A 23,036-nucleotide genomic window follows, 5' to 3' on the forward strand; every position below is an offset into this window, starting at 1 on the left:
AGTCTTGTAGGTTTCAGAACATTTCTCCAAAGATCAGGTACAAATACCTCGTTTCGATCAAACTTCATCCTCCCACTTCACGGCCCCAAACGAAAACTTCCTCAGTGACGGCCCCTCGCCTACAAACAAGCTTGGCAACTTCTCTCTCGGCATCCGCTGAAACATGAGCGCCTTGATCGGTGAGTCGACGTTGATCGAGTCCACGCCGGGACATCGTAGACGCCGTCCAGACTTCAGCGAGAAAAGCTTCACGGTCCCGTTGTCCTGTGCAGCAGCGACGACGTTGAGATCCGGGCTAACGTCCCATCCAATGTGAAAGTGCGCTTCGTTCTGGTGATCTTGGAACTTGAGCAGCGGCCTGGCCCCCCTGGGGTTCCGTGTCAGAAAGCGCGCGTCATAGAGAGCCATTGAGCTCTGAAGGCCCGAGACGAGAACTTGGTGCGGGTTTACACTCTTCAGGTGTGCTATCGAGCTCGTGTGTTTTGCAAATGACCATCGCGCCTCAGGGGCTCGGAGGTCGGTTATCCAGAGCCTTGGTTGACGCCCACCTGCAAACAACACGTTGTGATTCCCCTGCTGAAAATCCTGCGTAAATGTCTCCTGTGGAAGGTGCATGCCCTTGGGGGTGACACTAGGGGCAATGGCTGAGAGACTCTCGTTGGAGCGGACTTGGAGTAGGCCACTGTTTGAGCCAATGACACATATGAGGTCTGAGGAGGGAGGAGCGGGCGTGCTGCTGTGGACGACCCAGTCGTCATGGAGACCATGGCGGATCGAAAGTCTCTGGTAGTGATTCGCTACAGTCAAGTCAACCGATATCCGGATGTGCGGACGCTTCAATCAGACATACTCTCACCAAGCCGCCACTGAGGGCGTGTCTTGTCTTCAGGATCGGAGAGCGGTGGTGAGAAGAAGTAGACCCCACAGCTATGATCGGGCTCGCGGGAAGTCAGGAGGATTCTGTGTGTAGGACGGTGATACTTGATCGAGGACATCTGTGGGCACCGGATCATCTCTGTGCGAAAGACTTGGGCTCTTCCAGAAGAGTTGGGCGCATCGCGCGAGAAGTGGATTCTACGTCAAGTTAGCCTTCGAGTAGGGCTGTGGGAAGCCCATAGCATGTATACCTGTCGTTCCTGTCTGTGGGAATATGACTCCCAACCAGCGTTTCCTCATCCAAGGCTACACACTCGGTCAGTCGTCACCTAGCCAAATCTCATCCCGCTCAGGACTCACTCGCATATGCAACCCCCAATCCCATCTTTTCATCCTCCGCCGCAACGTAAAAGCACGGCATATTCGCATACCGCGTCCTCGTGGGTCCAGACGGAAACGGCACGCTTCCCTTGGCCACCACACCGTTCGCCCATGCTGCGGCCCCAAGATCACCGTCCTCCATCCTGCCGCGCCCACGCTCTGCAGAAAACGGGAGCCCAATCTCTCTGGCGATTAGGCCAGATGCGACAGCATCCTGGGTGAGGCAGTGCCTCTTGATGTGGTTCCGCACGAGATGTGCTCTATGTCTTGCCGCCTGTTGGGCTTGACCCTCAACTTTACGCCTTTTGACAGCATTTGATGACCATGACGCTGATGAAGGCGCCGTCTGCGACTTTTCAATCTTGAAGTACTTCTTCTTCTCGGTATCTGTACACATGTGTGAGTAAACGTCGAGTGGCCCGCAAACTGGTAATGGTACCATAGTAATAACCCGGGATTTCGCGGTTCATTTTCACCGTCCCACTGACGCAAACCACACAATGATGATAGTTATGCAATTATCAGCAAAAGAGATGAGATGTTCATAAGATTTTGTGCAATGAACCAGACATGGTCGAACGCAGGGTTGGCCTGGGTTGATAGCATTGAAAATAGGAAGTAGGCGAAGGAAGTCAGGTGAAGTAAGGGATTGGATTGGATGTTTTGTCCTGACGTAACCACCCGGCAGGTCCAACATCCGATGCACCACGTGATAAACTCCGAGGCTGCTCAATGTCAGTTCTCACAGAAGCAACTCTTTCCAAACCTCTACAAGTAGGTTACGATTAAAAACTCGAACATTCACAAAAATAAGAAATCATGTCACGTCACAAGGGAGGCACCAGTTTTTTTTATTTTACTTTTATTATTAGGTGTCTAAAAGACGATCTCTAGGGGTATGGAAGGTTTCGTGAACCACTCCAAAAGTCTCAGTACTCAGGTATGAGCAGTACAATTCAAATTTGGACAGGGCGAAAGTGAAAAGTCCGGCTGATGGTAGTCCGGGTATAAACCATCGTTATTTACTGAGACTTCTCGTGCTGAGTAGAGACACGCTGGAGGGAAACGACTGAGAAAAGAGTTAGCAACGTGGACATGAATGTGCAAAGGGGTAGATTCAAACTTACCGAAATCCTCAAGGGAACGCTGCTTCTGATTCTGCTTGGGGGACTTGCCGTGCATCAGGTTGTCGAAACCAGTGCTGCCCTGCATGAAGTAGTAGAGACCACCCATGACACAGAAGATACCGAAAGAGAAGATCCAGATACGGACCACGGCGACAATGCTGGTGCGGCCATCATCGACGAACCAACCGAAGATGGCGAAGAGAGTGGCAAGGATATCGACGATCAGGATGGCACCAGCGAGCTGCCAAGAGGGAATGGAGGACCAGAAGGGACCGTTGGCACGGGTGATGAAGATGAGCCAGTTCTCAGTGAGCGAGATCTCAAGGAAGAGAACCTCGTCGATGTTACCGAAGTTCTGGACGATACCACCGTCGTGCGAGTTGGCGTACATGGTGGTGAGAGCAATCCAGGTGCCGACAGCCAGGACAACACCAAGAAGGACGGACATACCCCAAAGCTTGGGCAGGTTCCACTTGACGGGGGTAGGCGAGTAGGGGGCGTTGTCGTAGGCGATAGCCAGGGTGGCGATATCGGCGAAAATGGCGATAAAGACAACCAGCTCAATGTTGAGGGACTTGTTCAGGATAGCAATCCAGAGACCAAGGAAGATCTCCATGTGCAGGGACAGGGCAATACGGTAGACGACGTAGGCGTACATGCGGTGGAAAATCTGGCGGGAAGTCTTGAGGGCATCAATGATGGCACCGAGACCAGGGGCAAGGAAGACAATATCGGCGGCAGAACGAGCAGCATCGGAGGCACCCTCGACAGCAATACCAGTATCAGCCTTCTTCAGAGAGGGAGCGTCGTTGACACCATCACCAGTCATGGCAACAAGGTAACCACGCTGCTGAAGAATCTCGACGACATTGTACTTGTGCTGGGGGAAGACCTCGGCGAAACCATCGGCAGCCTCAACGAAATCGTAGACCTCAGAACCGGGCATGTCACCGCCACCACCGAGACCGAGACGCTCAGCGTTGTAGACGTTGGTGCCGAGACCGAGTTGACGAGAAGTCTCACGGGCAATACCGACGGCGTCACCAGTAAGCATCTTGATGGAGAGACCCAGGCGCTTGGCTTCGTTGATGGTGCGGGCAGTGTCGTGACGGGGAGGGTCAGAGCAGGGCATGATACCGAGAATCTCCCAGGCACCCTCACCACGCTTGCGGGCAACACCAAGGGATCGGAAACCACGGGTAGCGAACTCGGCGACACAGTTCTTGTAGGCACGGTCAACCTCCTCAGGGATGGGGTGGTCCTCCTCGACGGTCTTGAGAACGAAAAGAGGGGCACCCTTGACACAGATGATGCGCTCGCCCTGAGGGGACTCGACAACGGCCTGAACCTTCTTGGAGACGGGGTCGAAAGGCTGGAAGTCAAGGACCTTGTACTTGGAGAGGACGCTCTTGGCACGGGGGTAGAACTTGAGCGACTTGAGGAAAGCCTTGTCGATGGCATCGATACCCTTCTTCTTGCGCGAAGCGGCCAAGCAGGCAGTAAGCATCAGGTCATCAGGCTCAACACCTTCGACAGTGAAGGGCTCAGCAAGAGAGAGCTTGTTCTTGGTCAGAGTACCGGTCTTGTCAGAGCAGAGAATCTCGACACCAGCGAGGGACTCGATGGCGGAAAGCTTCTGGACAATAGCCTGCTTCTTGGCGAGGTAGGCAGCACCGACGGCCATGGTGGTGGTAACGACGGCGGGAAGACCGACGGGGACACCGACAATGGTGATGGCCAGGGTGAAACGGAGGATATCGACAATGCTGTTGGAGCGGTAGAAGGAAGAAACCCAGACAATCAGGAGAGTAAGGACGACGAGAACAAGCAAGATCGTACCAATGCCGTTGAGAACCTCAGTGAAGTGACCGGTGCCACCAGCAGACTGGGAGACAAGAGCAGCGGCGCGACCAACGAAGGTGTTGTCACCAGTAGCGGTGATAACGACGAAAGCCTCACCACGCTTGACAGCGGACGAAGCATAGCAGTTGTCACCCTGGTGCTTGTCGACAGCCAGAGACTCGCCAGTGATGGCAGACTGATCAACCTGAACGAAGCAGCCCTCGGTAACGAAGCGACCATCGGCGGGGATGATGGTACCCTCCTCAACCTGGAGGATATCACCGGGAACAACCTCGGGGGCCTCGATCTCCTTGAGAGTGCCGTCACGGAGGACAACAGCCTTCAGAGCAAGGGTCTTCTTGAGCTCTTCAACGATGGATCCGGCCTGGAATTCCTGGATGAAACCAACAGCTGCGTTCAGAAGAAGCAGAGCGCAGATGACTCCGAAATCGATCCAATCCTCAAGACCAGCGGCAAGAACAGCGGCGGCTTCCTGTGCAAACGGTTAGTCAAATTGAACTCGAACAAGAAAATCCATGTTAGAAATGAGGACAGCTCCACTTGGAGCACTGAAAACCATCCACAAGATTCACCAATGGCAGCTGGTCGACGTATTTGCGACTCTTCTCGTTGGTGATAGCTTCACCTCTCAGTTCCGCCAGGATACAACTTGTGTGGAGGTGGGTGTTTGGGGTGGCAGATCAATTTGTCAACGTGGACAAGATCAGCAAAGACGACCGGAACCTCTCAAGAGGGGAGCCAGTGATCGCAATTGCCAGTCCGTCAACAGATGTTGCAATTGGGATGGGATGAAAAATCCGATTTTGTTGGGGAAAGTGGGTCTGTGGAGCCAACTTCACGATGTTGCGAATAACTTCATCGATCACTTCACCCGGGAAGCCACTTGGCCGTTCTGGGGTCAATTCGCGGTCTCTAGAGACAAGAATGACATCCAGTTGAAGCTTGAAACGCGAAGAATACGCTAGTTGGTCGTGTTTCGACTTGTTTGCGATCTTGCGAATAGCTTCATCCCAGACATGATCTAAATGTTTCTGGGCACATCGGGGTCGAATCGAGGCGTATTTGGATGGGAACGGGCTCAATTTGTAGAGAACGTACCATAACGAATTGGATAGGTCCCACAAAGACTGTGTGGTTTTCCGTTAGTTCTGGCTGTTCAAAGTGTAGCTGGGTTTGGGGGAAGACTCACACATCAGGAACTTGAGGATCAAGTTTTCCTTCTCTTCCTTCATTTGGTTCAGGCCGTACTTGCGTCGTCGTGCAATGACCTCGCTCTCAGTCAAACCGACTCGAGAGTCAGTCTGGAGCATGTCCTCAGGGACGACACGTCCACCGCCGGGTTGGGTCTCCTCCTCTTCCTCGAACTGGTGACCATCCTCGGACTCAAGGTCCTCGATCAGGGCGTCCATATCCTCATCGGGCTCCTCGTCGTCGGCGGGGCCCTTGGCAGGAGCGTGGGAGGGGGAGGAACCTGTCCTCGCTTCTCATCGAAGCCGCCAGTCTCAATGTTGGTGTCCAGCGCCGGAGCGCCGGTGACCTTCTCTTCCGCCATTGCTGGGGAGTCGAAGCAGTAGGGCGCGGTAGCGTTGTTTGGTTGTTGTAGGTGAGAGTCTGTAGGGCGGCTGTAGGCAACAGCAGGCGAACGGGATGTAGAGATAAAGCTGAGGTTGCGCGCTGTTGGGCGTTTGGGGAGAGAAGTTGAGGGACGAGGTTGAGTGGAGAGGGGGAGAGAGAAAAAAGAAGTGTCTAGCACCGCACGAAGTTAGGGTCGCTTATATATGAAGCATTCGTGGGTGAAGAGGAAGGAAAGAAAAAGAGACTCTGCAGGTGGGCGAGAGCTTCTATTTCAATGTGGCCGCGAGATGACCGAGCTCAACAGCTTTCTTTTACCGGCGAGGTTGCCGGCCCATGTCCCATGCCAGCAGTCTTTCGGCCCTGATCAAAACAATGGGTCCCGGTCGTCGCTGGTCTTTTCGGGTGGATCCACTCTTCTCGCTCAATGCCTGCATCTGCACCTTGACCCGCTCCTTCTGTGTCAAGGTGGGTCACCCTCCAACAGACAACAGGACCGGGGTCTCATTGAAGCAAACGGGTCTCACGGAGACTCAAGTCCCCACCGCGAAAGAATTGGATGGAGCCCCAAGCCGGGATGGGTGGATGTCATCAGCGACTTCCCACGAGTCTCGCGCAGGTCCTAGTCTGGTCCTCTGTGAATCTCCAAGTGCCCCAGGTTGTGAGGCCCTTGCCGTCTCCAGGTACAACCGGAAAGGCCTCGAGGTACCGGCGATTGACAACAACACACACATCACGACCAATTGAGTTGGGGGAGCCACGGCCCTGCCGGTCCCGTAGTCAGGACTCTGGCACACACCTCATTTTTTTACACGCAGCGATTGCAGGACTCTGCTGCCTCGCTCATGCGCCAGCGAATTCAACCTGTGAGAGGCAAGAGTCATTTGCCTTTTTCGTTTTTTCGCGCTCAATTTTTTTCCCTTCTTACTTTTTGGCTGCCGATTAACAACGCATGTACTCGGGATTGACGACATTTGCCCGCACATACGGAAAAAGGGCAATTGGATCACACCCTTTTGTCCTGTTAGCTGCACCCTCCGCCACCGTAGTCTCTCCTCAATTCGAAGTCGAGTGCCAATGTCGCGAGTATCAATTGGACGTATCTAGCCTCGGGCAACATCAATGGGATGCTCAATGGCCAGAAATTGACTCGCCAGATCGTCAATGCAATCAATGGAAAAAGGACAGATTTTGCTCAATTCAGGGTAGCTCGCAATGGGAGCCATGAGCAGCGGGAGCAGTAATTACACCAGGTAGCCGCAACAACCAAATGAGACGCCAACAGTAAACACGAAAGATCAACAATGAACCCCATCCATCGAGCAATCAACACCTTCATTCTAAACAACGCAGTAGCATCCGCACCCACATCCACACCAGCGTCCGTCGGCTGCACCAGCGAGCACGCCAGTGTTAGGAGCTACTGAGCTACCCGCACCCGGTAGCGTCGGCTGGACTCTGGTCCACGCAGGACAGGCGGCAGCTTTGATGCTGGTGCTGATATTCCCTCTCTCACTTGTTGCAATGTTTGCTCTGCCGGGGGGCGTGCCAACCTGTGTCAGGGGGTGACCGTATGCTCTCCAAACGTCGGTCGCTGCATCTGCGCTGGGGCCGACGACCATCATGACCCATCGAAATCGCCCTTGCCCTTGCCCTTGCCCCAGTCTCTTGGTCAAACTTGTCCTCGGCCCAGGTCCTTCCATGCAGGTGCAGATGCTCAGTGCACAGTGCGTGGCGCTTCGCAGCGTGGGGAATGGAAACAAGACGGTAATCTCAGCAGGGTGGAGAGTTTTACCTCGAGAGACGTTGCCGCAGAGCATCTCCAAACAAAGGAGATTGCAGCAAGAGGCTTCAACCGGCCGACTGAGACATCAAAACACGCAGAGTAAACACCAGGACCGACGGCGAAACCACATCCCCCCATTGCGTCTGATGACGATGAACCAGGTGTCTCTCTCGCGTGTCTCGAGTCCCTGGTGGCTGATGCTCAATGGCTGATACTGGTGACCCGGATTGGACTGAATATGACTGATATGACACCAATCCATGTTTAGCCACCACCAGCCTTGCCTCGTAACCAACTACCTGCTTTCCTTGATCTTGATGCAATGCCGAATCCGATGGACAACCAACACCGAGCACGAGCGATAAAGCATGGGTAGGGGGAATTCCCGCTCCGGTCTGATCGGTCGGCGATACTTCGCTGGTCGCCCGGCCTTGGAGAGGCAAGAGGCAATCCACATCGAGACCAAGGCAATTTGAGGGTATCCATCCATTCATGCTCTCTCTATTGCCTCATGCTCCAGGCGATCCGAAAGCATCTCCACGGCAGCTCAATTCGACACTAGACTGTACGACACTGTGCATCTCCCGGATCCCGCTGGCTTCCGCCCTGGAGACCCTGTTGCACAGGACGCACATCAATCCATCCATCCCCAAGCTCGGTCCATTTTTTGCCTCACGATAGCAAGAAGCCCAGTACAACTCTCGACCGCGACGTCTGCCCGTGTTGGACCTGCTGAATACCTGTGCCTGTCACCACCTCCACTGTCCTCGTGCGCGTGCTGCCGCCTGGGGCCCTGGTACCTCTGCTGTATGTCATTGCTGGCGCTGCTTGTACCAGGCGTCCCAGCTGCCCCCCCGTCGCGCTGAGGGATTTTCGACCATGGGACCCCCATCCCGGGCCCCCTTCCCCCATGCCCATGTGCACTGTGATCTCTTGGACGATTCTCGCGACCGTGGGAAGGATGACGACACTGGATGGCCCATCCCCCGGCGGTCAGCAAAATCGCGACTGGCGGCACTGGAGACTGACTCTCTGGCGATGGCTTCCAGGACTGAGTCGGAGGACGGCGGTTATGGGGGCCGCTCATGGGACGAGGCGGATTTGCCAATCTTGGCCTCAATCTCCATCCAGGGACGATCTCATCCTCTGCTGCTACCCACTGGAAACAGCGGTCCTCGTGGCTCGTGGAGCTCGTGGCTCCAGCAGGCGTGCTGCGGGCTTGGAGTTTGACTGCGGAACGCTGCAGCGCAGCAACTGAGATCACTTGGCAGACAATTACATGGACGGGTCCTTCCTCTGCCTATGCTTAACCCACTCGACGTGTTTTGCCTGGAGACGCGCAGTTCGCGGTCCTAGGTATTACCTATCTACGGATGCTCATCTCATCCACCTATCCAGTGCCCGGTTGCGATTTGCGCGCAAGCATCGAGGTTCAAATTTCCCAAATGCCCGCCCCACGGGACGGATCTGCCTCGGGACTGGGAACTGGCGTGACATTGGACGGAATCTGAGATGGACAACAGACAAACTCTAGGTTCACAGATCCCGCCCTCTCGATGACGACGACGCATGTGCTCTGTCTGCGTCAACAGCCTCAAGGTTCACGTGCAAAGCATAACCATAACCTGTCAATTGGTGTCGCCGCGTGCACGAGGGAGCATAAGGTTAATTCAATGTCGCTCTGCTTCGTATTCACGGATGGCAAGACCAAAACGGGATCGCCGTGTCTCGCCGCAAAAGACGACAATCGTCATTTTTGCGACAGGCGGCCGCGCGTATAGAGCAAGGTCTTTCTTTTTGTCTGCCTTGCCCTTCTCGTCCTGCCCTTCACGGGTTTCTTTCACCGGCGGCCATGCTCTGAGCGCAATGGTCTGCTATGACGGAACTCTTCCAGCTTGACCAAGGGAATTTGGCCGGCATCTGTTGCGGGGCCGCAGATTGCAAACTCTGACTGGCCGCGATTGTGCCTCATGAAACCTTGTCCAATCGCCTTATCGGCAGCTATTGAACCATGCCAGCCTTGGCAAGGTGCCTCGTACGGTGCGCGACACGGCCAGACCAGGCGCTGGATGGGATGGCGCCCTCCAGAGATTGATCAAAGCTGTCTGCCAACCGGCGAATTGCCTCGTCGCTCGTTGTCCTCGGCTGGAAAGAGGAGCCCTGTCGGTCCCTGGGCCTCGCCTGGCCTGGATCGGCTTGGCTCTCTTAGGCTCGTTCTCCCTTCTCCGTGTCCGTGTGTTTTGAATGACCGAGGGATGGATGGATGGACGTCTAAAAATTCACCTGCTTCATTCGCTTGGCCTTCCACGCATGAGGCGCCACTAGCGGCTTCGATCCGGTCTGCGGGTGAACGCGGGAAAACTTGGGGCAGAGGGTGAGAACGCTGAAGCCATCTCCAAAACGGCATTCCGCCTGCAACGCCATGTGCAACGTTGGCCGCGCGCCAAGCTGAACCTGGGCAAAATCTTGCCTCAGCTGGTAGGAGGGGACATAATGGTCAGTGCTCTTGCGGTGTGAGAACTCTCGAAACGTTGCCCCAATGATTATGTCGACCGCCATGGTCTGGGCTGTAATTCTGACGGCCGAGCTTCCAAGCCTCACGCGCAGCGTAGTCTTCAACAAACGGGAAAGCTCCAGTCCACTCATGATCGGTCTGTGGCTCGGGGAGCCCACTTGGAATTCTTCTGGAAGGTGACCGTCCCATGCTGACCACGACTTCTCGCCTCGTTCTCGCCAATGCCTCCTCGTTGCCTCATGGCGCTGACTCGACCCGTGACTGTGATGCTCGGTGCTTGGCCGCCGCTGGCCATGGTCATGATGGCAGTCATCGCCTCTCAGCCAGCCGCAGCCAAGCCGCTCCAGGCCGGTCCCGACCATGTCGCTGCTGCTGTGCTGTATTCTCCCCATGTCCTTGAGGAAGACCTTGGGCTGGACAAGCTGGGAGTCCCCGTCAGCTCCCAGGGCAGCCCTGTCGTGCCCCAGAGTCGTCAAAGGACACACACCAACAGAGCTACGTCATTGGAATGGCGGTCGTGATCCTCCCCAACCTCCCTCTGGTTCCTCCAACGGGGAAAACGCGCAAAAAGAAGGTGAGACGAATGGTGGCCAATGGCGGCGCCTACTGGTCCGATCGACTAGCCGGTCTCGCTCTCGCCTTTTCGCGCGTCTTTTTTTTTTCCTATGTCACATCCGCTCACCACATCTCGGCTTTGCCGTGGGGGGACCTTGCCAAAACTGGGGTCGCTTTCTTCCGTCGGCCATCAAGAGGTTTTTTCTCGATCGGCGCTTGGCGGCCGCGAGCTCCGGTAGGCGAGTGGCTGTCCGTCGGTCGGCTCTTTGTTTGGCGCCGCTGCCTCGGTGTGTCAAAGGGCGATAGAGGAGACAATCCGGGCTTTTCACGGTGAACCATGCTTCTCCGGCTAGGACTTTTTTCACTGGGGCTCTCGGGGGGCAATAGAGATCGGAGCGCACGGCTACGGTAAACCCTTTCTTGCTCGCCGAGGCTCCAAGGCGGAAGGGTCCTGAGTCGCTCACGGGCCCTCCAACGAGTCGAGTCGCTCACCGCAACCGGCACCGGCAGTCTGACTGACTCTCGACACCCTGACGCTTACTCGGCCGCGATGAATTGCCTCGCCCAGAATCCCCAAGACTTTGCCGCGCCTGTCGTTCATTGCCCAGAAATCCCTTAAGCCCCATCTACCCTGCTGACGCACCAAGACCACGCTGAAGCCCACTCACATCACTGCAAGCCTTCTGTCGCTGATCCTCCGCGTGTTTAACACCTTACATTGACGCCTGTATTATTGTGAGACGCACGCCTATACCCTTATTCCAACCCATTGGGGACATGTCACCGGGGAAAAAACATCGTGATCCGATATCCGCCGCCGGCCGTTCTTGTCCCGTCAAAATACGTACGAATTACCCTACGTCTACTTTTAGCATCGAGCCATGTCGAACTGGGAAAGGCAGGGAATCCAAGAGATGAGATGAGAAGAAGCAGAATGAGAAGTTGCAGATTGTCGTGTCCACTCTCGCGCCGACGGAGCCGGGTCATATGAGCTTGAGGACATTTGCATCATGCACGTCTATTATCGTGGAGACGTATTATCCCACGACAGCTCGCCCTGTCGCATCGCAATCGCATCGACAGGAACCTGGAGTACATGGTTCGTATGCGCGCATAGGGCCATTGGCAAAGTACACGTATAGGTAGCTCGCTGCTCATCTCGCCCAGCTCTAGCCCGCCCCATCCAATCCCCCTTCACGATGCCCCAAGTGGACGAGGCATTTCTTCGCTCCATGCTCCTGCATCTTGCTTTCCCCATCCTCGACCTTGGGCGGATCCGGGGTCGCCCGGGAGGCGCCTGAGCTAGAAGCATGGGGGGTGGCGCCTCGAAACAAGAGCTCCAATTGTCGCACCAGGGGGAAGCTCTGTGAATTGGCCACTGCCATTGGCCGGCCGGGGTGGATGCGGGAATTGGAGACCATTGAAACGGTCCAAGCCCATGGACTCGACCTAGACTCTTGCCAATATCGCTCACTCACTGACTCTGCTTGATACGTGTGCTCTCGTTGATGGACTGCCAACCATTGACCATTAACGGGTAACATGTCCAGGATCAGCATCAGCCAGGCGGGTACTGTACCTTAATCAAGTGACAGCGACACAGTGCCGTGCGCTACGGTACGGAGATGTGTGAGCTTGTTTGAAGTTCTCCCGTCTTTCTGGAGTTGCCTGAATGGGAAATATCGCAGGCGACTGGCCGTGCCTTCCAACTCGTTGACTTACACCAACCACCTTCCTCCCCACGGAGCATGATACCCCAGGATACTTCCCTACTGCTCTAGGCTTCCTCATCCCCATCTCACACTCTGCATCTCCGTCTTCTCTAGACCGCACCTACAAGTCCAGTCCACCGCCTGCCTCACTCTGGACCTTCTTGGCAACAATGCACAATTGCGGGGGAGTTGAGGGACATTGACATGCGAGCTGGCTTCCATGTCCCTGGGGCCCTGGTCGCTTTACCATTTTCCCGCACTTCTTACAGTCCCAGCAGCCAAAGTCCGGGGGAGGACTGTTCGTCCGACAGGCGCCATCAAAGCATGGGCTTCTCACTACCTTGCGCCTTGGCTTCGCCTCAAGCTTTCATCGCCCCCGTGTCACCGACAAGGACCTCGCAATCCACGACAGAGAGCATGAGGACATGATCAGGAGCATCTGGCCTCGCCTCAGCTGACGTTGCCCCTCGAGGCTGAGGTGTTACTCATACACAGCCGTTGTAGAGCCGACTACGAAAACGATGGCGAAGCGAGCGAGCATGGGATATATACGTCATACTTCAAGGGCCCCAGTCTCGAGTCACAGCACAGACAGAGGTGGAAAACCTGCATTCTCGACGTTGCCACAGCTCGAACCCTGACGATGGAAGTGATCAATACTTCTTGATACAGGCAGGCAGTCGACTTGTTCTCGAGGCTCGTGAGGCTGCAAGCTATAGCTCGAGCCCCAACTGCGAACCCCAAAAACCCCAACGGGGCAAACAAATGGAAATGCAGGGATTTGCAACACGCCCGCATAAGGACCCGCTGGTACCGATCCAGGCGATTTTGGCTTCGCACGCGACCTCTCGGCATTCGTGGAGCCGCGGTCATGTCCTTGGTTGGTGCTGGTCACATCCACTCCGTGTGCAACTCTGGCCGCCCGAGCCACAACTGCACGAAATCAGGGTCTCTCTTTCTGGGACAGCTCGAGACTGGGACCTCCTGAAAGCGTTCGGGGTGTCAGTTGTCGGTAGAATCGATACAGGCTTCTTGACAAAAGCCTCACCGGAGCCGGAAGTAAGACCAGGGCTTAGGGCCGATGAGCGAGGTCAAAAGCTGGTTGCAAACTGGCACGGTCGTCGTCTCGTTGACTTGCTCCACCTCAGGACCACCTGCAAGGGCTCCAGTTTAGTTTCCTGGTGCCCACTTGTTTGATTCGCCTTTTCTCCCCAGCTCACGAACTTGGTTGCCGCGGCTGGCCGTGCCCTGTTCTTGTGGTGCTGGAGCTCGAGTGGACAGTGCATCGCATCGCTCCAGTCGAATGCCCAGGAAGTCCAGGCCCGGCCCTGTCACTCGTCGGACATTACTTCCCCCAAGGCAGAGGCACTAGACGCACCAGGCTAGAGGGTCCCCAGGCGCGGCTTTTTTTTCTGTTGTTATTTTCTTTACGTGGCTCTTGGACTTTGATGACAACCCACCCGCTATCACTTGTCAATGTCAATCGGGGCTGCTGTTGGCTCTGTTAGCCCAGTCCTGCCGCATCCCATCTCTGCAGGCGGCAAATGAGGCTCTCTCCCCCATCCAAGATGCTATCTATCCGTGCCGTCATTCCCGAAACACACATGGTTGAATCAATCGCGAATCTGCAAGCCCACCGGGCGTCGCAGTATGATGTCAATGGATGCCAGGCGGGCGGAATCCTCGCCTGGAGCGCTGGAAATTGGATAAGAGATAATTTTTCTCTGTACCTGATACGAAGCACTAACAGGAGAGGCTACGGTGACGTCGGCATGTTGCGTTGGTCCTGAAACAGGTCCGTCGGATATTCAGCAACGGGGCGCCCGCCTTGACCCAATTGGCTTTGGCGGCAGAAAGACTGGACTGGTTTGATGACAGCCAGGCCTCGATCATGGTCTTGTCTCTCTGGGTGTCTGCCTCGTCTGTCGTCTCTGCCGAAGACGGGCGGCGCATCTCCTTCCCAAGCTAGCAAGTGAAAAATGTGAGAAGTTTTTCTTTTACGTTTTGCATGACAACGGTGCGGAGAAGACATCGGGGCGCCAGAGGCTCTGTCCTGACTCGAGTGGTTGCGCGCCACGTCCCGGGCACTTAGAGACGGCGCCGGGACGTACCTGGGACTTGGGATGCACTGTACGAGGTGCGTACTGTACGAGGCAGGCCAGGCGTGATCGACGAGGGACCGGCACTTTGGCGGTCAGCTCTCATTGGCACCTGTCCGCAGCTCGCAATTGAGCAAGAGGCTCCATCCATGGCAAGGCTTCCAAACGTTGGATGGAGACTGTGATGGAGACGGACCCCGGCCGGCTTGGCTTGGCTTGGCTGGTCTGGTCGAGAGTGGAAAACCGGGGCGTTACAAGCCAACCATGGATGGCTGGATCCGAGGCTGTCAGAGGACCCTGCATGCTATCTCGACAACTAATTCACTCATACAATTTGGAGCTGTTGATATGGGAGAATAGATATGGCGCAAGTCTCGCCGCTAACACAGGCCTGGTCGCCGAGTGCCATACAGCACAGGACCATGCAGCACCCGGCTGGCAGAGGCTCACCAGCCAGCTGCTGCCGTGGCGGTCAAAATGAGCAGCACTAATAATATGAATCAAAGCGAATCAAAGCGAATCAAAGCAAATCAAAGCAACAAATCACTCAGCCGGCTATCTCGGGCTAGCACATCGGGAATGATTTGACGCGGCAGGCTAGCTGAAAGGATGCTGGTTCCTGAGCGGTCAGACAAGGCAAGGCAAGGCATGGCATCGGGAACTGGTCCCTTGAACGGGGGCGAACGAAGACTTAAGCGCGGGTTGCGACTTGCAGATGAAGACACGGAGCCGAAGACGGGACTCTACATCAAAGATGTTGTTGGTGATGCTCCTTTGATACGCACGACCTGCCTGCTACTTTGCTTACACGGCCGACGCCTTGTCGTACCCCAGGTCTTGGCCCGCAGAGGCCAGGCCGATACTGTGGGATACCAAGAGATACCCAAGACATATGCTCGCCGTGCTAGTCCTGCGCCTGGCCGCCACGCTGAGATTTCGATGGACAATTGGCGACTTGGCGGCCGAGTAACAGACAATGTGGTGAATGGCGGGCGATGGATTGGACGGCCGCGACGGTGCTTCCCGTGTGTCATGAGCCAATCTCGACCTCCATCGCTCCGGACACGCCAAGAGCTGTGAAGCGAGGAACGACCGGTTGATGAAACATCTTTGCCTCGGTCGTTGTACAAACAGGCAGAGTTTCTGGCTGACAAGAGGCGTTTCCAGGACGCACTCTCGGTCACACATGGAGGCAGGTAGGCAGAGACAGAGGCACACTTACATGGGCTCTCGCATACACAGGCGCATAGCGGCGGGCCACGCCACGAGGGTGGCCAGTCTCGTTCGTCCCCGACATCCCCCCTCGCTCTATCTAGGTCTTCCCCAGGAAAGGTTGCTTGCATCGCGCAGGCTGCCGGTCGACCGGCGGGCCGTGGTGCACCGTTCTGTGGGGTTTGCCGCGCTGGATATGGCTATCGAGGCGGGAGACAGCAGTCGAGGAGGACGAGGAGGCTGGGGAAACCTCGTCGTCGGGGAGAACAAAGCGGTAGGTTTGTTGGCGGGATACAATACTCCGTACATGGCATGGCGGCATGGCATAGAGGATGCAGGTGAGATGTTTATTCTCTGCTGCTGTCCTCGGACGATGGATGCACTCTGCTTGATCCTTGTGTGATATCTGGGGTGCGGTGAATGTCTTTTGTCTGGGGTTGCTTGTTTTTGCCTCGCGTGGTTACTTTCCTATTGTCCTTGTATGCCTCGCAGCTACAGAGTAGGCGGGATCCTACCAACTGGGGCAGGGCATGTTTGTGCGTTGCGTTCTACCATGACTGGACCAACGATGTCATGAGTTGATCTATATTTACACATCAGTCTGATACCGGACGACGCGGCGCATTACTCTTTTGGGGAGGCTTGGTTGAGAAAAGCCTCAGCAGTTGACGACTACTATTCGTCATGCTAGTTTCAAGATTTACGCGTTCGTTCCATCCGAGCCTGTTGCAGCACGTCTCGACTAGATTGTCCCGTCTTGGCTCAACTGTACAGAGTGTACAAGTTGATGAGGCAGAAAAGAAGGTTCATCCAGCAAGACTGAGCGAGGTTGATGTTTGCAGCCCTGTCCAACTCTGGGCTATCTTGGCAGCGTGGGATTGGCAAACTCCCAAGACGGATTCAACCGATGCCAATGTTTGGGCACGTTGCAGAGGTGACTCTTGGCTTTGACTCTTGGCTTTCTGCTCGGTTGTTGGTTGGCACAGAAAGAAAGGGCGTGAGGTGTTTTTTTCTCGGCTTGCCGTCTTGGCTTGCTTCTGGACACCCATGCCATGCCATGCACCATCTCACTGTTTCTCTGGGTGGCGGCGCATCGTGTGCGCCGTGCCCGATGCCAAGTAGAGAGCTCTATACGGCGATGGAGCATGGACGTGATGGTGTTGAGGTGGTTTGATATGCGGGATAGACTACGCTGCACTACCTGGTAGGCACACTACACTCTTACACAGCTGCACGACTCACGCAGATGTGTAACCATACGCGCGGATATCCGTCTAGACTCTTGCAGCAGCAGCAGCAGCAGCAGCAGCAGCAGATGCACGTCAGGTCTCGAGCTGTGCATTCCTCATCGTCCAGACCGTTGTGACCCGGCCGAGTTGGAGGTGGGATTCCAGACCCCATCTCCATCAGCCCACTTTTTTCCTTTTTCCTTTTTTTTTTTTTTTTTTTTTTTTCCTCCTCGCCATCCTCACAAGTCAACACCTCCCTTCGATGCCCTCGATGAGAGCGTGTCCCAATTGTTTGTTTGTTTGTTTTGCATGAGAGGGTCTGGTCTGCTCTGGCATTTGATCGTGGTCCGAGGCGACGGGCACTTCCGCTGCGCGTGATTGAAGATTGCTTATTTTCTTTTGATTGAGCGTGCTGTGCTTTTGTTGCTCTTACGTATCCATCCATCTGTTACAGCAATTGGAACCGCCTTTGTTACTTTCTTTTTACAGCTCATGCGAGTGCTTGATGAATTGTATTTCCCACTCTCGATCCTCTTTTTTTCCTTCTTCTTCTTCTTCCTCGTGTCATCGGACATGACCTACATAACTGACATGCACGACCAAGGGGGGTGGTCCTTTGGTTCGTGAATGGTTTGCGTCTTTGATGTCATGACCTTTGATAACGAGGGTGGGTATGCTAGTAAGATTGCTGCATGCTTTGGGCGTGGGACAACTGGAGCTTTGATTGGCATGCATTGGGATATTGCTCTGGATCCCCAAGTGGGAAATGGAGGGATCCGCAAGTTGGTTCTCAGCTGGGGTCTTGTCTTTCAGGGGGTGTCATGTGTGGGCTTTTCGTGAATAGCTGCATTCTCGACGTGGCCTCTAGTCTTACTCTGTAGAACTCGGCGTCTTGGCATCTCGTTTGCGATGCCTCGATGCTTGTTTTCTTTCTTTGGCGTCGTGTAATTATAGTCAAGCTTCGATAGCGTAGCTCCGGCCAGTAGCGTGTTTCTCCTGGGCCGTATGCATGTCTGTAATGCTCGGATTAAATACAGGGGGCCTGTTCCGGCATCAATCCTCCATGGATCATGGATACTTGATCGTCGTGTAGGTAATAGTAATGACAACCACCGATAAGGTAGCAGTCTGTCGCCCGACTATTGCACACCGCGTCTTCTCTAGCAGAGTGTTGATCGACAGAGACTCCTGAGATACGGCCGAGATGGCTCCCGGCAAGCTCACGACGGCGCAGTCACGATCGACTCTTCCCCGCCAGTTCTGACAAGGAGACTGTCAAGTCTATAGCATGAGTCTTAGTCTTTTAGAGTTAAATTGCATCGTGTTGATCGAAATGGTTATTGTGACGAGGTGTCTGTGGTGATGATCGCTACCCTACACCTTGACATGGAATCTGACTCGAAAGCTGTCATGACTGTATATCACCCTTGTAATACTCGTTGTGTCTCTCAACTAGTATCCCAATCGACGGTGTGGCTGTTATAGGTGTTGTATTCTCACCGAGATTGTACAGAGCTTGTTGGCTTGGCGGTAGATCACAATGGTGATAGAATCAAGCGTAAGACACACCAAGACATTGATCCTAAGGTGATAGGGGTTCAACAGTTTCGACGATCAAGACATAGACTATCGATGCCAAGAGGAAAATCAGTATCACATATGTAGAATTATCGATGTTCGGGCTGACGATCTGTCATTATCGACGAGTGTCGGGTTGTTGTTGATTGTTGATCCCAACCATGTCTCCAAAGAAGGCATCGGGCACAATGACAAAGAACCAAGTAATCAATGCACGATGGCATTGAACCAAAATTGCAAAACACAGTGACATAGACATGGCTAACCTTCTGTAGCGGCAGCTAGAGACGATGAGTGTTGAGTGTGCCTGCTAGGAGCGACAACACCATGCTCGGGTGATACAGGGTAAGTTATGGGAGACGAAGAGGTTCGAGGATAAAGACACATACAGTCAACTATGAATGAGTCACTGTGATTACCAGTGAGCTCCTCAACAAGAGCAGTGATGCCAACACCTGGTATCCAATGTATTTCCCAAAGTGACAACACCCTGAGGCTCAATCGCCACATCTATGACCACAGATAGACCAATTATTACACACACACACACACACTCTCTCTCTCTCACTCTCCCCCACACACACCTATATATGCAATTATAAAGAAAGAGCTCATACAGGACCAATCAACAGGGTTGACGGTGCATTGTTGTCGATATATGTTGAGTGTGTTTTCCAAAGTGACAACACCATGAGGCCCACAACGATAGGCCTCCACGACCAAAGATGGGTAAAATATCAACCATGAAGACCTGGAGTGCCTGCATAGCATGAAACTGTACATGCCAACCAAATTCACCAACCAGTTATCAATGGACAACTGTTGATGAGTGTCAAGTGCGTTAGTTCACCACCATGGCAACACCAGGAAGCTATCAAGACACGCACCTACGACCAATAATGAAAGCAGAACCATAGAAATAGGCCGAAGAGCTCCCTAAAAACTAGATTACAGATATATAGTTTATATGCCGGCTAACAATGGACAACAGTCGACGAGTGTCAAGTGTGCTCTCCATGATGATCATACCACCAAACTTCATAATCTCTATCTGCATATGCAATCAACAAGAGATAACACAGCTCAATGAAAGAGACCTAAGGATCCAGGCAAAGTAAGTCCACCAATTTATAGTTGATTAATTGGCCGACGGCAAATAACTGTCGATGAGCATCCACTGATCTCACTCCAGTGACAGCATCAACAACCCCCATCACCATGTATATAACTACAACTACCAGGAGACCACACATTGCATGCGTAGGCTTAGAGAGTTAATAATAACGAACGAACGAACGAACGAACGAACGAACGAACGAACGAGGCATGAGCTTATCGCCGAAGGTATAATGGGCTACAAATGACTATTCTGCTAGGCATCTCACTCAAAAAACATCACATACTGAAGCACCCTATACAACCATTGAAATTCCAAAAGACTTTTTTTATACTGTAGCTTTCGCTGCTACCAATTCTACCGCGAGTTTCATCTCATCTCGTCTCATGAAGCCTAGATGGCTCCCTCTGTACCAATGTGCAAACTGCCGACTCGCCATCGATTGCTTGCTTGCTTGCTCAATGCCACAAGATGCCAGCCACGCCACCAACGCCAATCATCATCGTCTCCCTCCTTCAAGGATCAGGATAGACCAGAGAAACCAAGCCAAAAAAAACACAAATGTCCTCCCGTTTTCCTTTTTTGCCCTTGGGGTATCACATAGGTAGGTAATTGCGCGCAACTCTCAAAACTCCCCTCTCCGTTTACTTGCCGGAGTTGGGGAATGCAAAGCCCGCCGGGAAGTTGGGCATGCCGTTTGGGCAGGGTGCCGATGCCGAATGGAATCCCGCCGACATGCCCTGGTGGTTGTCCCTAGGGCCGTCCCGACGATCGTCCCGTCGGTGGTGGGCCCCGTTCTGGTTGCCGCCGTTCTCTCGGCTCCGGCGCCATCGGGTAAGGTCATCATCCCGGTTGCGGGTCGACTTGGGTCCGTTGCTACCGCCCTTGTCGGTCTGCATGCGTCGGCTGATGGCCTTGGACGAAACACCAGCTCCTATCTCAATATCGGGCTCCTCCACGCACATCCCTGTCTCGATGGGACGTCCGCCGCTGCCGCCGAAGGGGGCCGTCAGCATCCACTTGCGGTCGGCCTCGGTCAGCTTGTGGATGGGGATAATGCTAATACCCGTCGAGTAGTCGCTGCAGTCTCGGGGACCAAAACCAACACCCCAGCGAGTCTCGGGAACTGTCAGCTCGAGTCATAGCGTCGGGAACGGGTAGATACTTACACGAAGAAGCAGGGTCTGGTTTCTTGACTCCTCGGTGCCCTCCTTGGCACTCTCGGCATCACGCCGTGTGAGCATCTTGACAAAGGCATGTCGCTTCTCCTTGTTGACGATGCAGGTTTGCACGGTGCCATAGCGGCTAAAGATGCTGCGCAATTCGCTCTCGGGGCAGCTGATCCATGGTTAGCAAACATAGTGTCCGACGCATCCAAGACTGGCACTGTACTCACTTTACTCCACCCACGAACAGGGTTCGACTGTACACCTTGATGTGTCCAGATGGAAGAGTCGGATCGTACTCAATCCACTTCTCGCCCTGGTTATGGTCGTGAGGCGGGCTTGGGCTTCGGCCACGGCGTCCGTGTGGGCTTCGCTGGCGGTAGTCGCCTCCGCGTCGGTCATCGTGACGGCCACGGTTGGGTGACTCACGTCCGTACTCCATCCGGTCACGTCCATTGCGAGGCGAGCCTCGGGCACCCCAGCCACGGTCCGGAGATCTTGATCGAGATCGTCCATGATATCTGGGAGGAGATCTTACATGGGCATAGTCTCGGTCACGTGATTCATCTGGCTTCCCCGATGGGCCACCCCATGCAGGCTGACCGGGAACATGAGAGTTCTGGGGCAGAGGGAGATGCTGCTGGCCTGGAGAGGCCGCTCCCGGTGCCGCCCCCGAGGTCATGCTCTGGATCAGAGCGGGAATCTTATCAAACGGAACGCCTTGATCAGCCAGCGCCTTGATCAAGAGAATCTGCTGCTGGGTGTTGGGATCAAGGCCTAGGCCAGGGGCCGAAGCACCGGGAATGGGCGCCCCGGGCACGGCCCCGCCAACTGGGTTGGGCGGATTACTCGCATTGTTGGGTAGAGCACCTGGAAGGGCACTGTGGCCCGGCATCTGCGGGAGGCCGAAAGGAAGAGACGGCACATTCACAGGCTGCGAGGTCGGGGGATACGACACGGGCGGCAGAGCCGATGATACTGGCTGCGGCGGCCCAGAAGCCGGCAGACTATACGATGCCGTAGGGGCGGGAAGGGGAGCGCTGGCCGGGGGAGCACTGGTGTTTTGTCGTGCAATATTGGCCAGAGCCTCCAGGATAGAAGAACCGTTGGGGGCCGGGGGAGCTGGGGCAGCTGGAGGAGCAGTCGAGTGGCCCTGGAATGAGGCCAGCACACTTGGAGGTGGGCTACCGGGGGGAGTTGTCGATTCGTCTGCAGCGTCACAATGGTTAGATGGGATATCCTCTCCTCAAGCAGCACAGCAGCAGCGTCAAGGTGTAGACCCTGACGTGTTGCCGTCCGAGGGACAACGTACTCTGTGGTGGTGCATTGAGCTTTTCCTTGAAAGACTCAATCATTGGCATGGGGAACGTCTGTCCCTTCTCCCAGATATCAAGAAGCTTCTTAATCTTTTCCTGCACGCCGCGCGATATGTGAGTTACGATCCAAACAAGACGAGACGATACGGGACCAAGTAGGTCATGAAACGAGACGGGCTCGTAGCAGCGCCTTTGACGGCGCTCCACGGATTGCGGCATATGGTACTCGATGCCAGCTACAGAAGGGTAATGTTGCAATGCAAGTTTCAAAGATGCGTACCTTTTGTTCCTCCGGGGCGGTTTGCAAGATGTCATTCATCAAAACGGGCATGAGTTCCGTCACTCGATGGACGCCAGCGGCATAGGTTCCATCCTGGGCAGAGCTGTTTATTGCCTGTGCCTGAGCCTTGGCCTGTTCGAGCCATTTCCGGGTTACAGAGTCTACGACGTAGAGTACCCCCAACTTGTGTGTTCCTGGAGCCTTCTTGAAGTGTGTGTAGATCTTTTGGATGAGAACCGATTCGGACTGTGCAAGCAAGACGAGTCAGAGGCTGCGGAGCAAACACGAGAAGCAGCTTGGTGGAGAATCTTACCTGGATGTTGGACACGCAGAGCGATGTCAGGCTGGTGATGCGAGATCCGGAAACGCCTGGCGGCTTTAGGTTGAGCATTGCCTGGAGGCCGACCTCCAGATCCGCGACTGCGGACGCCATGTTGTCAGGAACTGTAGTCGCCGACGAGCTACGCGCGATGCCTCAATATGCACTCCAGGGAAGACGAGATCCGGGGCGGAGATGTCCAGATATGGGCGAAACCACGCTTTGGCGGAAGCCTGTAGCACGGGAGAGCAGAGACGAGAAGAGATTTCCCCAGTGCGGTGTTTCTTTTTTGGCCGCGTTGTTTGGTACGAAAGTTCAGAACCCTTTTACGCG

The 23,036-nt window shown here is 54.7% G+C and overlaps 5 protein-coding genes across 5 annotated transcripts; 2 read left to right on the forward strand and 3 right to left on the reverse strand.

The window, feature by feature from the left end:
* Positions 1 to 57: 57 nt before the first annotated feature.
* MRS44_000408 (uncharacterized protein) lies at positions 58 to 7,441 on the reverse strand (the record flags this gene model as incomplete). The annotated part of the gene is made up of 8 exons (XM_065624030.1): positions 58 to 797; positions 851 to 1,074; positions 1,128 to 1,182; positions 1,237 to 1,644; positions 2,385 to 4,719; positions 5,346 to 5,374; positions 5,437 to 5,727; positions 7,189 to 7,441. The coding sequence occupies 8 exons, from the start codon at positions 7,439 to 7,441 to the stop codon at positions 58 to 60; spliced, it is 4,335 nt and encodes a 1,444-aa protein (XP_065479755.1).
* Positions 7,442 to 8,484: 1,043 nt separating this feature from the next.
* MRS44_000409 (uncharacterized protein) lies at positions 8,485 to 8,835 on the forward strand (the record flags this gene model as incomplete). Its single annotated transcript, XM_065624031.1, has 1 exon — positions 8,485 to 8,835. One exon carries the CDS (start codon positions 8,485 to 8,487, stop codon positions 8,833 to 8,835), a length of 351 nt encoding a protein of 116 aa, XP_065479756.1.
* Positions 8,836 to 9,606: 771 nt separating this feature from the next.
* On the reverse strand, positions 9,607 to 11,014 carry MRS44_000410 (uncharacterized protein; the record flags this gene model as incomplete). Its single annotated transcript, XM_065624033.1, has 3 exons — positions 9,607 to 9,807; positions 9,889 to 10,573; positions 10,803 to 11,014. The coding sequence occupies 3 exons, from the start codon at positions 11,012 to 11,014 to the stop codon at positions 9,607 to 9,609; spliced, it is 1,098 nt and encodes a 365-aa protein (XP_065479757.1).
* Positions 11,015 to 15,095: 4,081 nt separating this feature from the next.
* On the forward strand, positions 15,096 to 15,566 carry MRS44_000411 (uncharacterized protein; the record flags this gene model as incomplete). Its single annotated transcript, XM_065624034.1, has 1 exon — positions 15,096 to 15,566. One exon carries the CDS (start codon positions 15,096 to 15,098, stop codon positions 15,564 to 15,566), a length of 471 nt encoding a protein of 156 aa, XP_065479758.1.
* Positions 15,567 to 20,266: 4,700 nt separating this feature from the next.
* On the reverse strand, positions 20,267 to 22,817 carry MRS44_000412 (uncharacterized protein; the record flags this gene model as incomplete). Its single annotated transcript, XM_065624035.1, has 7 exons — positions 20,267 to 20,740; positions 20,792 to 20,960; positions 21,019 to 22,033; positions 22,101 to 22,200; positions 22,257 to 22,340; positions 22,385 to 22,630; positions 22,698 to 22,817. 7 exons carry the CDS (start codon positions 22,815 to 22,817, stop codon positions 20,267 to 20,269), a joined length of 2,208 nt encoding a protein of 735 aa, XP_065479759.1.
* Positions 22,818 to 23,036: the final 219 nt, after the last annotated feature.

Source organism: Fusarium solani (genome assembly GCF_023522795.1).
Source record: "Fusarium solani strain SB1 chromosome Unknown bctg00000000, whole genome shotgun sequence".
In the NCBI taxonomy this organism is placed as follows: domain Eukaryota; kingdom Fungi; phylum Ascomycota; class Sordariomycetes; order Hypocreales; family Nectriaceae; genus Fusarium; species Fusarium solani.